Source organism: Cryptosporidium andersoni, assembly GCF_001865355.1.
Source record: "Cryptosporidium andersoni isolate 30847 chromosome Unknown contig_16, whole genome shotgun sequence".
Lineage (NCBI taxonomy): Eukaryota > Apicomplexa > Conoidasida > Eucoccidiorida > Cryptosporidiidae > Cryptosporidium > Cryptosporidium andersoni.
Genome location: NW_027122831.1, coordinates 205,108 through 220,711, shown reverse-complemented (window position 1 = coordinate 220,711; position 15,604 = coordinate 205,108). Strand labels below are relative to the sequence as shown.

The 15,604-nt window shown below is 29.0% G+C and overlaps 7 protein-coding genes across 7 annotated transcripts; 3 read left to right on the top strand and 4 right to left on the bottom strand.

The window, feature by feature from the left end:
- Window positions 1-193: 193 nt before the first annotated feature.
- Window positions 194-2,674, bottom strand: cand_021650 (uncharacterized protein; the record flags this gene model as incomplete). The annotated part of the gene is made up of 1 exon (XM_067212395.1): window positions 194-2,674. The coding sequence occupies one exon, from the start codon at window positions 2,672-2,674 to the stop codon at window positions 194-196; it is 2,481 nt and encodes an 826-aa protein (XP_067069029.1).
- A 256-nt stretch (window positions 2,675-2,930) lies between these two features.
- Window positions 2,931-4,556, top strand: cand_021640 (AP-2 complex MU subunit protein; the record flags this gene model as incomplete). Its single annotated transcript, XM_067212394.1, has 1 exon — window positions 2,931-4,556. One exon carries the CDS (start codon window positions 2,931-2,933, stop codon window positions 4,554-4,556), a length of 1,626 nt encoding a protein of 541 aa, XP_067069028.1.
- A 239-nt stretch (window positions 4,557-4,795) lies between these two features.
- Window positions 4,796-5,182, bottom strand: cand_021630 (uncharacterized protein; the record flags this gene model as incomplete). Its single annotated transcript, XM_067212393.1, has 1 exon — window positions 4,796-5,182. One exon carries the CDS (start codon window positions 5,180-5,182, stop codon window positions 4,796-4,798), a length of 387 nt encoding a protein of 128 aa, XP_067069027.1.
- Window positions 5,183-5,425: 243 nt separating this feature from the next.
- cand_021620 (uncharacterized protein) lies at window positions 5,426-5,815 on the top strand (the record flags this gene model as incomplete). Its single annotated transcript, XM_067212392.1, has 1 exon — window positions 5,426-5,815. The coding sequence occupies one exon, from the start codon at window positions 5,426-5,428 to the stop codon at window positions 5,813-5,815; it is 390 nt and encodes a 129-aa protein (XP_067069026.1).
- Window positions 5,816-6,141: 326 nt separating this feature from the next.
- Window positions 6,142-7,923, top strand: cand_021610 (UDP-glucose dehydrogenase; the record flags this gene model as incomplete). The annotated part of the gene is made up of 1 exon (XM_067212391.1): window positions 6,142-7,923. One exon carries the CDS (start codon window positions 6,142-6,144, stop codon window positions 7,921-7,923), a length of 1,782 nt encoding a protein of 593 aa, XP_067069025.1.
- Window positions 7,924-8,221: 298 nt separating this feature from the next.
- Window positions 8,222-12,271, bottom strand: cand_021600 (uncharacterized protein; the record flags this gene model as incomplete). Its single annotated transcript, XM_067212390.1, has 1 exon — window positions 8,222-12,271. The coding sequence occupies one exon, from the start codon at window positions 12,269-12,271 to the stop codon at window positions 8,222-8,224; it is 4,050 nt and encodes a 1,349-aa protein (XP_067069024.1).
- A 327-nt stretch (window positions 12,272-12,598) lies between these two features.
- On the bottom strand, window positions 12,599-15,439 carry cand_021590 (uncharacterized protein; the record flags this gene model as incomplete). Its single annotated transcript, XM_067212389.1, has 1 exon — window positions 12,599-15,439. One exon carries the CDS (start codon window positions 15,437-15,439, stop codon window positions 12,599-12,601), a length of 2,841 nt encoding a protein of 946 aa, XP_067069023.1.
- Between the last annotated feature and the right edge of the window lie 165 nt (window positions 15,440-15,604).

Genomic DNA, 15,604 nt, shown 5'->3' with positions numbered 1-15,604 from the left:
CTAAAATAATCTAGTTAACTCTTATAATATACCATTAGTCTTTTTATAAAGGTATCTCCTTTTATTTGTAATTAATTTTAAAAAGACATGGAATTTAAAATATGATAAAACAATTCCTTAAGGCCTTAAGAGAAAATAACCTCATTTTTATATCAAGTCAAACATTTGCCTTAATAATATTGTTATATTTCAGCTAGAGTGTGGTAGTCCATATTGGCATTTCAAAACTTGTACTAATATTTGAGTAATCTGATTGACTGTTTACATGAAGATGTTTAAATAACTCTGGCACTTCAAATGGTCTAAATAGGTATATAATGACATTTAGTAATATAAAATCAGATAAATAGTCAATTAAGGTATAAATCCAGTCATCAAAGCCATTTGGTTGTAAGATGCCTATACGGTAAAATAAAAGTATAGAGGGCTTAATAATAGAACAAATGAAAATCCATCTAAAATATATATAAGATTGCCACTTTTTATATAATACTCCGAGTCTAGGGGAAATATTTTGGTCTGATATTGTATGATTTAAGAGACTAGTATTAATATTTGTAGCTATGATAATGCATAAATAAGAAAGTGCATGAAGAATGTATCTAGCAATTTGAAAAGCACTGATAGTTATTTCAAAAATACCAAGATATAGTGAAATAATACAAATAGCAGTTACAAAACGAGTTTCCAATGTAAGTAGATTGTCTCTTAATACTTTCCAGCCAAGAGATATAAGTAATAAATAAAGAAGTAATAGGGTATCAAAACTCCTTGATAAAACTCTAGGAACTGACCATGCAAGCATTGAAAGTTCTCCATATATACAGTAGTTAACAAGATTATATTTGTCAAATAAAATACAAATTGGTTTTAAGAGCAATATAACCATACTTAAAAGTTGAAGAGAAGACCATTGCAGTGTAGAATGTAGAGTATTGACATTGTTCATGTTTCTCAGTCTAAATCCTAGGGAATAAACAAAATCGAGCAAGTATGCAACCCAAACTAGAAAATATAATGTCAGCATTGTATCAAGAATAAATGTTTCTCTCCTTTTTTCGAAAGAGAGATGATTTAAAGGTGATGGATTTTGAATATTTATACTACCAGTAATGGACAAAGGGACTCTATCTCCATTAACAACCAATATTGTATACCTATCTAATATTGAAGAAACAAAATTTATCTGAATTTTAGAATTTTTCACTGGTACTCTTAGAGTACTTCTAAGATATGTGCTCACAATATAATATGGAGGATAAGATGAAAATGAAAGGAGAGCGAGTTCATGTAATGAGGAATGACTAAGAGCAGCCAATTGTTCACTATTCAGAAGTAGGAGATAAACATTTTGTAGAGTCATTGTAGTCAACTGATCTTTATAATTTTCATATAAAGGCAAATCTTTAAAGAATACATCTATATATGATGAATTAGAAACTGATTGCTTATTAAATAGTATAGAAGAAAGGGCCATACTTAGTTTAGGTATTAATCTTGTTGTTTCAGTAAATGAACCATTCATTTTTGATATTTTAAGATTACTATCAATTTTATTAGTTTGATTACCCATACTTAATTCTTTCTCTATTACCTCAATACATTTATTTCTGAAATATGTATGTATCGGACCTTTAATTATTACTCTAATTATTGGATTCCAGTAAGTTAAGCCTCTTTTTATAACATTTTCTATTAACTTATTTACCTTCTGCAGAAAAGAAGTAGTCATTTCTTGTACATCAAGATTTATTAAATGTAATCCACATGTTAAAGAATTTAACTCGTCACTTTTTAATGTTATAAGGCAGCTTTTTGGGATACTACAAAGAGGTACAAATGAATGAACAGAAGATGGTTTCACACTTTTTATATGTTTATATTTGCTGGAGGATCTTGATGAAATATGTTCATTGTTTAGTAATTGAGGTATAATTGAAGATGAATTTGACATTTGATTTTTGCACACCACATCTGACTTTTCCTTATTAAAACTAGAATTTTTTCTATCTAGAAATTGTTTATAGGTTTTAGTCTTGAAATTATCATTCAAAATCTTATTTTCATAAGTAAAATTAAAATTAGAATTAGTTAATTCATTAGATGTAATATTAGCTTCCTTATTAGATTCATTATGTCTTGAAAGTGAGTTAAGGATGTCTTTCTCTTGCATCTTTAGTTTTCCAAAGTGATAAATATCTCTATAAGGTCTTCTAGTTAAATTTAAGTGTAATTTATGTTCAGAGTCTTTATTTAAAATATTACTTTCATATTTATCATTGTTAATATTGTCTTCAATATAGGTAATATAATTATCGTTAGATAGATTGTTATTCATGCTTTCCCGTTTTTTTGGTATACTATATTCATTAACATTATCAAAAAATGTAATACCTTCCAAATTGTTAGAACTATTATCCGATTCCTGTAATTTCGTAAGAGAAACTCCAAAAAAGGGAATCCAGTCATTTGAACCATTAATATTGCTCGAAGATTCTGCTGAAATATTCCAGATATCAAAATTTAAATCTACTGAGATTGAACCACCGGGTACTAAACCAAAAGAATATCTAGGTGGTTCATTTAAATCTTGAGTAACAACATTTGGTGATTTTATAAGCCAAATATAGGCATTTGATCCTCCAATAGTTCTCGAGTCAATCTTTTCTATCATACAATATGCACCAATTAAGAAATGCAATAGAATTAACAAAAGAAAAATAAGGTAGACATTAATATTGTGCATAAGAAACCTTCAAATATGCCCTAGTTCTAACAATCTCATTTAGTTTTGAGTGTTTTACTTTTTGTATATGCATATGCATATGCATAAGGCGCCTGGTATCATTGTCATACCCCGCTATATATATTACGTGCCTAGTGAATTTCGTAATAGTAGTTAGGAAGACTTGCAATTCCAAATATAAACAATGATTCACCAATTTATGGTTTTAAATGGTCGAGGAGATACCATAATATTACGTAATTTTCGTTCAGAGAATAGATATTACTGTATTAATATTGTCCATGATGCGTTCTACAAGTATATTAAAACAAACCAGGGTGATTGTTGTCCAATGTTTAACTTCAAAGGTCTTAATTACATTTATCTATCTCAAAATGGTCTTTACTTCGTCTGTACAAGTATGTTTAATGTGTGTCCAAGTTATATTGTAGAGTTACTATATAGAGTAATTAAAGTAGTTCGAGATTTTTGTGGGGTTCTTAATGAAGAATCTATTCGTAAGAACTTTATTCTCATTTATGAATTAATTGATGAAATAGTGGACTATGGATATCCTCAACTAACAAATACCGAGCAACTAAAACATTGTATATATAATGAGATAATTATAACTAAATGTAGTGATCTGTTATATGGGAAAAATATACTAAATTCCTCTTCAATAATAGAACTCGCTAATGCTATTCCTCAAACTTTATCAATTATACCTGCTGGAATGTTATCAACTAGTAGTCCAGGTATTGTAGGAATAAATAAATCACTTGGTCCAGTTACCAACCACTCTATGACTACACACTATCCTAAAACTATATCTAGTAATGCTACTCAAAGACCTATAAATTCGTCAATTGTAATATCTCAAAATGATAATAAGATTTTCTCTCTTTTTGGGAATTATAATACAATGATTGAAAGAAAAAATGAAATTTTTGTAGATATATTTGAAAGAGTAACTGTAGTTTTAGATTATAATGGAAATATTGTAAGGTGTAATATAGATGGGAGTATCCTTATGAAAAGCTATCTTATTGGGGAACCTGAGCTAATGCTTGGGTTTACCGATAATATAATACTAAGTGATGATTATAACTATACCTCAACAAGTCCATTAAATATAACTTCAGATTTAGCAACAGTCATAGATGACTGTAACTTTCATGAATGCGTTGATGTTAATGAATTTTTGCAAAATAAGATCATTATATTAAGACCTCCTGAAGGAGAGTTCATTTTGATGAATTACCGAGTTTCAACTGGATGCCTTAAAATTCCTTTCAAGACAACAACTATTATTGAACCAAGTGGAAATTCACCGAATATATTTGAATCAATAGGGAACCTATCAGATAATAATAGAAATAATCGGAGTGACTGTACAAAGTTGGATTTTGTTATCAAAATAAAGTCTGAAATACCATCTAATTTACATACTACAAATCTAATTATAACGTGTCCAGTTCCAAAGAAAGTATCTAACATAATATTTGAGACAATTCATCCACTAATTCCAATCCCTCAAAGTTCATTTTACAATGAAAAACAGCATAAAATAGTATGGAATATAAAGAGAATACCAGGGAAAACAGAAATTGCTCTTAAATGTAAAATTACACTAAATTCATCTATACCTACAAATATATTAAAAAGAGAGATTGGACCTGTATATCTGAATTTTGAAATCCCAATGTTCAATGTTTCTAACTTACAAATTAAATATCTTAAAATAACAGATAAACAAAGATCTCATAATAACTTTAGATGGGTTAGATATGTCACTCAATCAAATTCGTATGTATGTAGAACTTTCTAGAGTCTTAGAAGTTCTAGATTTTACCTAGATTAATTTATCCTTCAAAAACATTTAGAATGAGCTCTTAATTTTTTGATAAATTTTATTATTCATATATTTTACATTTTCAATACACCTTTTTTAAATATTCTCTTATTGATATGTCTTAAGTATTTCCTTGATACAATTTCTAGGATATTCCGAAATCTTAATGACTTGAAGTCCTCTATTAGCACAATCAAAAGGTAATGTATACAAGTTTAGTCAGACATTTTACAAGAGTTATCTACTATAACATCTTTGCTAGTTGATACCCTATTATTACCCAATATACTTAAATTAGGGATATTTTCTTCAGGATAAAATTTTCTTCTATTCCCAGGACCCATAAATCCTGCTATACTTGTTGATTGAGATCTAAAGTCTATTGCTGGATCCCTATTTCTCTGAGGTATAAAAGAATTTTCTGACTCAGGATACAAAAATCCATTTAGAGGAGAATACTTTTGAGTATATATACCTTCTCCTATTTCCTTAAGTATCTGAGATTTCTCATTATTTCTTCTTGCCTCTAACGTATCTCTAATTAGTAGCCTTTTAGCTGTGCGAAATCTACGCTTTACTTTGCTTCGCAAACTCTTAGCCATTTACCTATAATATATATTAAAAATTAACCCACTAATTCGAAAACAACTATTTACTATCCTTGCAACTCCGATTAGTTGTAGTTATCTTCTAAAAACTAGTCCCAGTTATTACCTTTTTTAGTGGTTTAAAAGCGCCAACTTTATGACGGAATACACAGCCTCAATACTTAAATAAGGTTTAACTTTTGGGAGTTTTCTTTATTCAACTTAAATGAAATAGAGTACTATATAAAGTAACTAGGGATGACAATTGAGTCCATAAAAGTTGATATAATAGGTGAAAAAACTGAATCTAGTTTAAATGGCGAAGTTCTAGATGCTAATGTAGAAAATCAAAATACCAAGATACAATCTGACTCTATTAAACGTTTTGAGATAAAAAAGTGGAATGCAGTTGCATTGTGGTCATGGGATATTGTAGTTGATAACTGTGCTATATGCAGAAATCACATCATGGATCTATGTATTGAATGTCAAGCAAACAACTCTATGCAAAGAAGTGATGAATGCACTGTTACCTGGGGCCAATGTAACCATGCGTTTCACCTACATTGTATATCTCGATGGCTTAAGACAAGAAATGTTTGTCCTTTAGATAATACAGAATGGTCTTTTCAAAAATATGGTAGATAATTAATCTAAATCTAAATGTGATAGTTGTCTGGTTATATTAAAGCTAGGTTACTTTATGTAATCATTAACTACAATATAATTATGTTATATTTTTCTTCTTTTGATTCCATAAAGTAATTTTTGAGAAAACTTGAATTTAGGAAAAAGTTATATAGTTCCTCAAATAACAGTAGCCTAAGTATATAATAAACCCCTTAACGAGCTCATTATTAAAACTGATATATATACTAATACTAGCTAGTTAGCCTCATATCAAGCATCGTATCTTAGCTTAATATGAAGAGTTAATTTGGTAATACCCAATAACTTGGCAGAAATTGGAAAATATGGAGATAATTCACACAAATCGAATAGGATGTATAGGTGCTGGTTATGTAGGAGGTCCTACAATGGCTATGATAGCAAATAAATGTCCACATTTATCTGTCCATGTTTGTGACAAAAATCCCAAAGTAATTGACCAATGGAATTCTGAAGACTTTAATTTACCAATATATGAACCAGGATTAGTTGATATATTAAAGAGAACTAGGAATAATAATTTGTATTTCACTTTAGATATTGAATGGGTTATTTGTGAATGTGATATTTTATTTGTATCCGTAAACACTCCTACAAAAAACTATGGAATAGGTAAGGGTGAAATAGCAGATTTAACATCATGGGAATCCTGTGCAAGGTCTATATCGAGATATTCTAAAAATAGTAAAATAATAATTGAGAAATCTACAGTTCCAGTGCATACAGCAGATGCTTTACAGGAAGTATTAAATTCACAAAAATCCGATGATAAGATAGAGTTTATAGTATTATCTAATCCTGAGTTTCTTGCTGAAGGAACTGCTATACATGACTTGGAATTTCCTGATAGAATTTTAATAGGAGGTCCAATAGAAACAGAAATAGGTAAATATTGTATGAATACTCTCAGTAAGATATATGAATATTGGATACCAAAAGAAAAAATTTTATTTATGAATGTATGGAGCTCAGAACTTTCAAAACTCACTGCAAATGCCTTCTTGGCACAAAGACTATCATCTATTAATTCCATTTCAAGACTATGTAATGTTACAGGAGCTGATATATCCGAAATTTCAAGGGCTATTGGTATGGATAGCAGAATTGGAAGCAAATTTCTAAATGCTTCTTTAGGTTTTGGTGGAAGTTGTTTTAAAAAAGATGTACTATGTCTATCTTATATTCTTGAATCTTATGGACTATCTAAGGATGCAAAATACTGGAGAAGTGTGATTCAATTGAATGAATACCAGAAGGATTTATTTGTAGAAATTATTCTTAAATCAATGTTTCATACTGTTAAAGATAAGAAGATTTTGATTTTAGGATTTGCTTTTAAGAATAATACAGGAGATACACGTGAAACTGCAGCTACAACCATATGTGAAAAACTTCATACTGAAGGAGCTAAATTATCTATTTTTGATCCTTGTGTCAAATTTAGAAGCATCAGGGAGGAATTTATTGAAACTGGAAATCATAATTTGGTAGATTACTTGCTAGAAGATGGGAAATATAATAATGATGAATCATATATATATGAAAGATATACTACAGCACTACTGGGAAGTGTCAATTTGAATAATTCTGGAGATTTACTTAAATATAATAAAGAAAAAGTTAGAAGTGAAGATTTTCCTATGAACTATAACGAAAAAAGTACTTACAAAAGAATAAGTATAGAGGAAATCAAGGATCTTACAGAATTAGCTAGATATAATTCTAAAAATAGGACAAAATTACCATATATTAATGTAGTCTCTTCGTTGGAAGAAGGTATTATGGATTCTCATGCTATAGTAGTTTGCACAGACTGGGATATGTTTGCAAATATAGACTATGAACTCTACTATCAGAAAATGAATAAACCAGCTTTTATATTTGATGGTAGAAATATCCTGAACCATCAACAACTATTTAAAATAGGTTTTAATGTCTTTAGAATTGGCAAAAAACCTCTTCTACATCAACATATACAAGATGAAAATGAAGTATTACAAAGCTTTAAGCTTATTAGAAATGACAGTAACAGTAATAATAAATCTACAATAAACAAAGAAAATTTATCGTTCAATCAAATTAATTAGATAAGAAAAAAAAAACTTAATTTCAAGATCTACAAACAAAAATATTTAGAATTGTGCACGAGAATAATTGCTAAAAAAGTATAGAATAGATATTCTCTTCCATTTTAATATGGTTTTACTAATAGTGTAAAGAATATAATGGTCATTTGACCATGAATTGTTTATATATTCTATTATGAATGTTTGCAAGTACATATATATATGCAAGACGAGACATTTACTATTATTCTTTATTTTCAAGTATTGAATATATAAATTAGCATACCTTGAAGTTCCTAATATGCTATTTCCCTAACTTCTAATAATTCTCAATTGTCCATGTTTGAGCTTCTAATTCATCATAATTAGATTCAGTGTTAATAAATGGTTTGAGTACACTTCTAATCATGCTTTCACCACACAAAGGACACTCTTGGGTACATATTTTAGATATCTCATTATTCCAGTGCTGAAAACTAGTACTATTAGGAGATGTACTTTTTTTATTATATTTTGATGCAGAATCACATATATTTTGTATCATCCTCCTAATCTTGGGGATTTCTTCTTCTGTCATTAAAGACACAATTGTAAATAGAACACATCCAAAATGAAAGGAGTGTGAACATGGAAATACTAGAACTTTTGAGCTATAATATTTCAAAAAATAACCAGAATACTTATTATTTTGGATATCATCTCTTTCTAACCTCTTATTATTTTCGAGATTACAAGGTGTTGTTATTTTAGAGCCTGATGGAGAAATCAATTTCTTAACTGAAGTCCCATTATCTTCGCTCAATTCTTTATTTTGTTGTAAATTAGAAAATACCTGATCTCTTTCATGTATTTTAGAATAATTAGACAAATCATATGTAATTGCAGAAAAGTTTGTGGTTTTGGCACTTTTATTTTTAATATTCCATGTAGAGTAAACACTTAAGTTATCAGAAGTAAAGAAGTTATCCAAAATATTTTGATAAGCTAAATTATCAAAGCAATTGAATTGTAGGTCTTCAATAAATTTTTTAACCTCCAATAATGAAAAACATGGAGATGAGTCTAATACATTTTCGAAACATATGCCACATAAGCTATTACATTCAATACTATTTCTTGTTAGAATATTAAAATTTGAATGAATAGCTGAAACATCACTCTGTAGATGTTGATAATTACGCATATAATCATTATTAGCCTTTTGGCGTTTTTGCAGTAACTGGTCATATAACTGAATAGTATCAACAATAGGTTTTTGAAATAGTCCTAAATGTAAAGAGTCTGGTATAACCTCAAGAATATCCGATAAAGTTAGGATACCTTGAGGAGATGCATCTAGTAATTTTAACAAGCTCTCAATATCTCCCTTTTTTCCTAAAGGTTTTATTAGATCTAATATCCATCTTCTTCGGCTACTATTATCTATAAATCTATATATTATTTCTCTTGTTAATGAAATATTTTGTAACTCCTTTAAGCAAAGCTCCATTCCCATATCATACATTCCTAGTAAACAACATATGTATACTTCTAAACGTTTGTAACGCTTAGTTCTACATATACTTAAAAGAAACGGTAAATCAAATTCTACAGATTTAATAGAAAATTCATTTAGTTGTTTTATATATTTCTCAGAATAACCCAATCCTAATATATCATTATCGTTAGCTTCGTAAGTACTAGTAAGTTCAAGTAGAGGAGCTATGTAAGATAATAAAAGTTCCTCTCCATTTTCCATTTTTGAGCAAAGAATTGCTAAGACATTCCAAACGGCTTTAGAGCCATTCCAAGGATTAGAAGTAGCAAGTATTCCTAATCTTGCAGAAGTATTTATTCTTCCAATTTTATTTATTGATTCTTTAGAAGAATTATCTTTTTCATCTACAAAGTTATTTATAGATCTTAAAAAATGCTCAATTAAAACTATTCCAAGCTGATTCAAATTGTAGTTTCTTTCCTCAAAATTATATATATCAATTGGATCTTGTAAGATATATGGAAGGAGAAGTTCCAACTTTATTGTAGAAAGAGAAGGACGAGTACAAAGTGATACAAAACGCCCTGCATCTAAAATGTAAAGTAAAGGAGCAAAGTTGTATACAAAAGAATCTCTCTTACTTATATTATCAACAGCCAAAAGTTTCTCATAACACCTTTTTGTATCTCTACTATTAACTAGTCCCATATAAATTAGCTCTTGTATTACAACATTCCAATCATTGCATAACTCTGCATAGTAAAAAAACTCCTCCTTGCAATCATACTGCAAAAGAATTCTATATAGAATACTCTGTATTTCATCAATACCAGATACTATCTGCAAAATATTCCTCAGTGATAATGATATTGATTCAAAAGATAAGGTTGGGTCTACAGTATTATCCAACTTTCTAAAATTTTTGTTAGATTCTTCAGTTCTATTCTCTATTGTTTGTAATCTTATTTCTTTATATGAAATCTTAGGGGATACATCTTCAGAATTACTCATATTTAAAATACCTGGGTCTTTTGAAGATGTTGGAGTATTTCTTTCAGTTTTATTAGAATCTTTACTTGTCAAAAATGGTATATTTACTTTTTGTTTACCATATGCTAAATTTTGTTCTATATCCTCTTTGATGATACCTTGGGCTTGGTCACAGCCCGAATTCTTGCATACACTTAAGGATGATAAAATATAACAATGAACCTCAACTAACCAAATTGATAAAACAATAAATTCAGCAGAAGAATTTAAGTTAGATAAACTTTTAGATAAATTTAGAAATTTATGTTTAAGGTATATAAGAATTCCAAACCAGTAATTATGTTGAATAAGCATTAGACAGATATCATTAAATGAAATACTAGTTAATTTAGAAAGTAAGTGTGCCACTTCTTGAATATTCCCATTGCGTAAATGATCTATTATTTCAAGACGGTATATTAAATCTCGTTTTCTCTGCAAAATTTGTTCGTCTGAGCAGCTTATGTCAATACTTTGAAGAGCTTCTTTGTAGAACCCAATATATAACCACTCTTTCCATAATATTTCCTCTTCATTAACAAGGGTTAATTTATAAATAAACTCATCAGAATAAGCCCAAAGGAAATATTTGGAGTTTATTGTCTCAGATGAATTAGAGAACAGTAATTTAGAGTAATTTATTACCAGATTTCTGAGCACCTGATGAAAATTACAATTATTTCTCTCTGTTGTATACCCACTTCTTGACATAACAGGATTAATAGAAGTTCCTACCAATGTTTTTATTATTGGTTTACAGGATATTGCAGATAAAATTGAAATGGAATCATCAAATAGAAATATAATGTGATATCTAGTACATTCAATAGAGTTGGGTCGTTTGTTATAGTAACTCAAATAATCAAAATTGTTTGGGTAGCCAATAGTATAATACTTACTTGGTTGATTTTGTATCATATTAGAATTATTTATTAGTGATATTTCATCTTTGTGGTATAATGGATAAGCTTTTACATCCCTACTATTTATCCATAATAAAATCTTTTTATTACAAGAATAATCCAAGATTCTTATTTTCGTAGTAAATGAATCACTACTTTCTATACTACCAATCTGTAGACCAGGTTTCTGAACAGTGCCTATATTCTCATTGCTCATAAATAAATCAAGAATCCTGCTATATCCACTCCATAAAAGTAGTCTGCTAGAAGTAGCAACAATTACTGCAAAAGATGAAATATCTATCTCACTGTTTGCTTGAAATTTATTATCTTCAAAATTTATAGAATCTAAATAAATATCTAATATAGGAGAACTAGGTATTTCATATAAAATACGAATAACAGTTGAACTTGAAGATATATCTGGACCTAAAATTGTGGTTAATAGAGTACCAGATCTACAACCTATTATAATAGATACTGAAGAACTAGATTTCTTCTTATTCTCCCAATTATTCCATCCTACACTTTGAATATAATAGCGGCTAAGTTTTGATAAATGTCTAGCCTTAGTAAAACTTCCGTGAAGATACCATGTCTCTCCAGTCCCAATAGATACTAAAGCATGATGTCCTGTACTATCAGTAAATACTTGAAGTGTAGAGGATGAGCTACTTGACATATTATCAAATATACTACTTATCCCTATAGGTGGCTCTAGTGTTATTAGATCTGTGATCCTTTCATTAGGACACCATCTTAATAACTGCCCTGATAACAATGAAATATAAAATATATTGCCTGCAAACACAGCGTGATCTATCGTTATTGGTAATTTTAATGATCCAGTACTCAGTAATCTTTGTATGACATTATCCCATGATATATCATATCCATAAAAACTTTGTTTTATATATAATGTTTCGTCTAAATCCAATATATTATCATCTTGTAGTCCCATTTAAACTAAAGGGGTTTTATTAAGTCTACTTAAATAGCTAGCAAGTATTTCATATAGAACTAAAACAATAAATACCCCCAATCAACTCAAATATATAAAGAATTCTATATTAGTAAACTTTTAATATATCTTATTACCTTTTTTTGTCATATATCATATATCAATACGTACAAATATTAAGTTCTTACAGAATCTTTAGCGGTAGTATTAACCTAAAAAGCGGGATATAGGGTACCGAAATTAGATGTGCAGAATAAGTGAAAGTACAGAGGAGATCAAATTTGAATTTTAGTCGCATAATAACCCTAAACAAAAAATAACACTACTCTATGCCTTCGCTAAAAGTGAGCAAACAAAGCAAGTCCATTTATCAATGCATGGCATTGGATCTAGTATTGTAATTATATTAGATAAATAAGGATCCATTTTTGTATGAGGATTCCCATCAAGAATCATCTTTATTCTTATGTCATCTAACGGCATACGAGACAAAATTTGAATGTCTGAATCATAATTCCCACCCTTAAATAGTGGTATTTGACTATTTTTCATTTGTAATAGTAAAGCAGTTGAGGATACAGGAAATGTATTCGATACACTTATCAATCTCCTATTCATAATATCTTCCACAACTCTTGTAAATAGAATATACTTAAGATAGCTATATTGAAGTATATCTGTAATATCAGCTTTGATATTTTGGAGTTCTTCGATTATACTTCTCCAATAACTAAATATATTTAGAGTAGTCTCATAAATATCTGCATCATTTAATGCACGTGGTCCATGCTTTAGTATGGAACGAAAATTACACGAAAATTCAATCATTGCACATGCTAGAATAGATAAATATGAAGACAATAATATAACTTGACGAATTCTAGTGGGTAATCTGATTATATTTGCTAACCTTGTAACTTTTCCAGTATATATAATCTTTCGTTGCCTATAATGTGATAATCTAGAGATTCTTCCAGATTCCTTATGTTCTATTATAAAAGAGAGTATTGGAATATCTTTTGTGATGAAATTTATCTCAGATTTTATAAATTGATTGGTATCAACAAATTCACCAATAAAATTTGGTGAATATTGAATATCATCTATAGACCAAAATATAAGCATATTAAATATGAAGTATGGAATATGTGGGGGATTAATAATAACTGGAAACTTTATTAATGCATCACAAACAAAGTCATATTTAAGCTTAGAAAGTTCCTCAATTAACTGAATATCTGATTTTCTGTTCAACTTGCTTGAAATCCCATTAAAGAGTAAAAATATTAATTCTAAAAAGCTATGCAAGTCAATTATTCTGCTATCTTTAGCTTGTATATCATGATTAGCTATAGTTGTATGAATTTCTTTAATTAGATCAATAAGTTCAGTAATATGAACACTATCTAAATCCTTCATCAGTTTATAGACAAGGTACTTCCACTTTAAAATATATTCAGAAGGCTCACATAGTGATTCATATCCATCAAATCCGTTTGTAGAAACTAGTGTATTTGATGGAGATGTAGATTTGCAGTATAAGAGAGCTTCAATTAGCATTACACGAGCTATAGATAAATTCTGTTGAACTTTCATACTCAATACATGTTTATATATATCAGATAATTTTGAGTAGATCCTATTTACATTATTCTCATCTGATAAGACATTATTTTGGATAAATAATTTGAAATTTAGAAGAAGTTTTTGAGGAAACAAAGACTCTTTTTTAATATTATTGATTTCCAATATTTTAGATGAGTTCTTTAATCCATCAAACTCACTTTGATCAGTGCCTGGCTTAGATAATATGCAACAATTCCAAATGAATGGTTCTACAGTGAGGAGATCTAACATTGACTTTGGCCAAATATTGTAAGAATCAATAATACCCTTTGAGGAAGAAAAAGATAACCATTTAAGAAAATTTCCTTTAAATATGGTAGAGCTATTATTTTTATAATCCATATTCGTGGAGTACTCTAAAGAATCACTTAGATCCGAAAATGAAAAACCAAAATCCACCACATTTCTTGATTTATCAAAATTATTTTTTTCTTCACTATTCCACCCATCAAATTCCTCCATATTATTCAAGCCACATTGATATAGGAATCTGCATATTAATAACATTGAAAAAATACCAGCTCCTTCAGTTTCCTTTTTAAGTAATAAATTTAAAGACTCATTTATCATACATTCAATATAAGTAATAATCTCATTAGGATCCTGAATAAAATCTTTATCTGATTCTTTACTCAAATTTATCATCTTTATTATTCCAAAGAATACTACAAATATTGGCTGAGAACTTACATTATCATATATATTCGTTGTTAATGTTGTCTCAAAATTTGATAAATAATGAATCTCAGGTGTTTTCTTGCTACAAGTATCGCTATTAGTACCACTTCTTCTTATCAAATATAAATTATACAATATACGATACATATGTACTAAAAATGCATGTTTATGCCCCTCTGGCTCTATCCTAGTTAAAGCATGTTTTAAAATTGGTTCTAATGAAGTAGCTGTAACTTTTTTAGAGTACTGTGCGCTTAAAGCAAGCTCTGACTTTGTATACTTATTTAAATATAATTTATATATTATATTGGCCTCTAGCTGAGCTAATCCACGCCACATTAAGAAAGAATATTTATTTATCCTTAGACCTAGTATTAAAATAGAACGAGCAGACTTTGCATTCCCACTTTGAAATTCTCTATCAGCCATTATTATCCAAATTGTAGCACTAGTTGGTAAATTGCGTAAAGCATTGATCATATTCCTTTGTAAAATTCTCGAAGATCCAGATTTTAGACAAAAATCGATGTACTGTAGCCACAGCTTCTCATCATTTGGATATCTTCTTAAGGCTCTTCTAAAAATAAAATGGATTATACGAATAATAGAGTAATCTCCAATTGTCCGTTTTTTCAGACCTAACTTTCTAGTCCTTGCAAATCTTATTCTCTCTAACTCATATTCATACTCTATATACTCTAAAAAGTCACCTAATAAAGGAGTTTTAGAGGCTAACTTATATTCAAAGTCCCGTCGTCTCTCTATAATATTACGAATTTCTGTACCAGAAAAGACTTCTCTCTTACCTAAGTCTAGGAGCTCAGGAACCATATCTTCTAGTACCTTCTGTACTTTATCTGCCATATCTCAAGTACTTTTTCCAGATTTAATCAGTAAGCATCTACTTTCTCAGAAATGTAAAAATAAAAAGTAATAATCAAAAGTAGACCCAAATAACTTATAACCACTAATAGGCGCGAGAGCCAATTTGGAAGGAAGGCTATCATTTTCTTAAATTGTACTTATAAA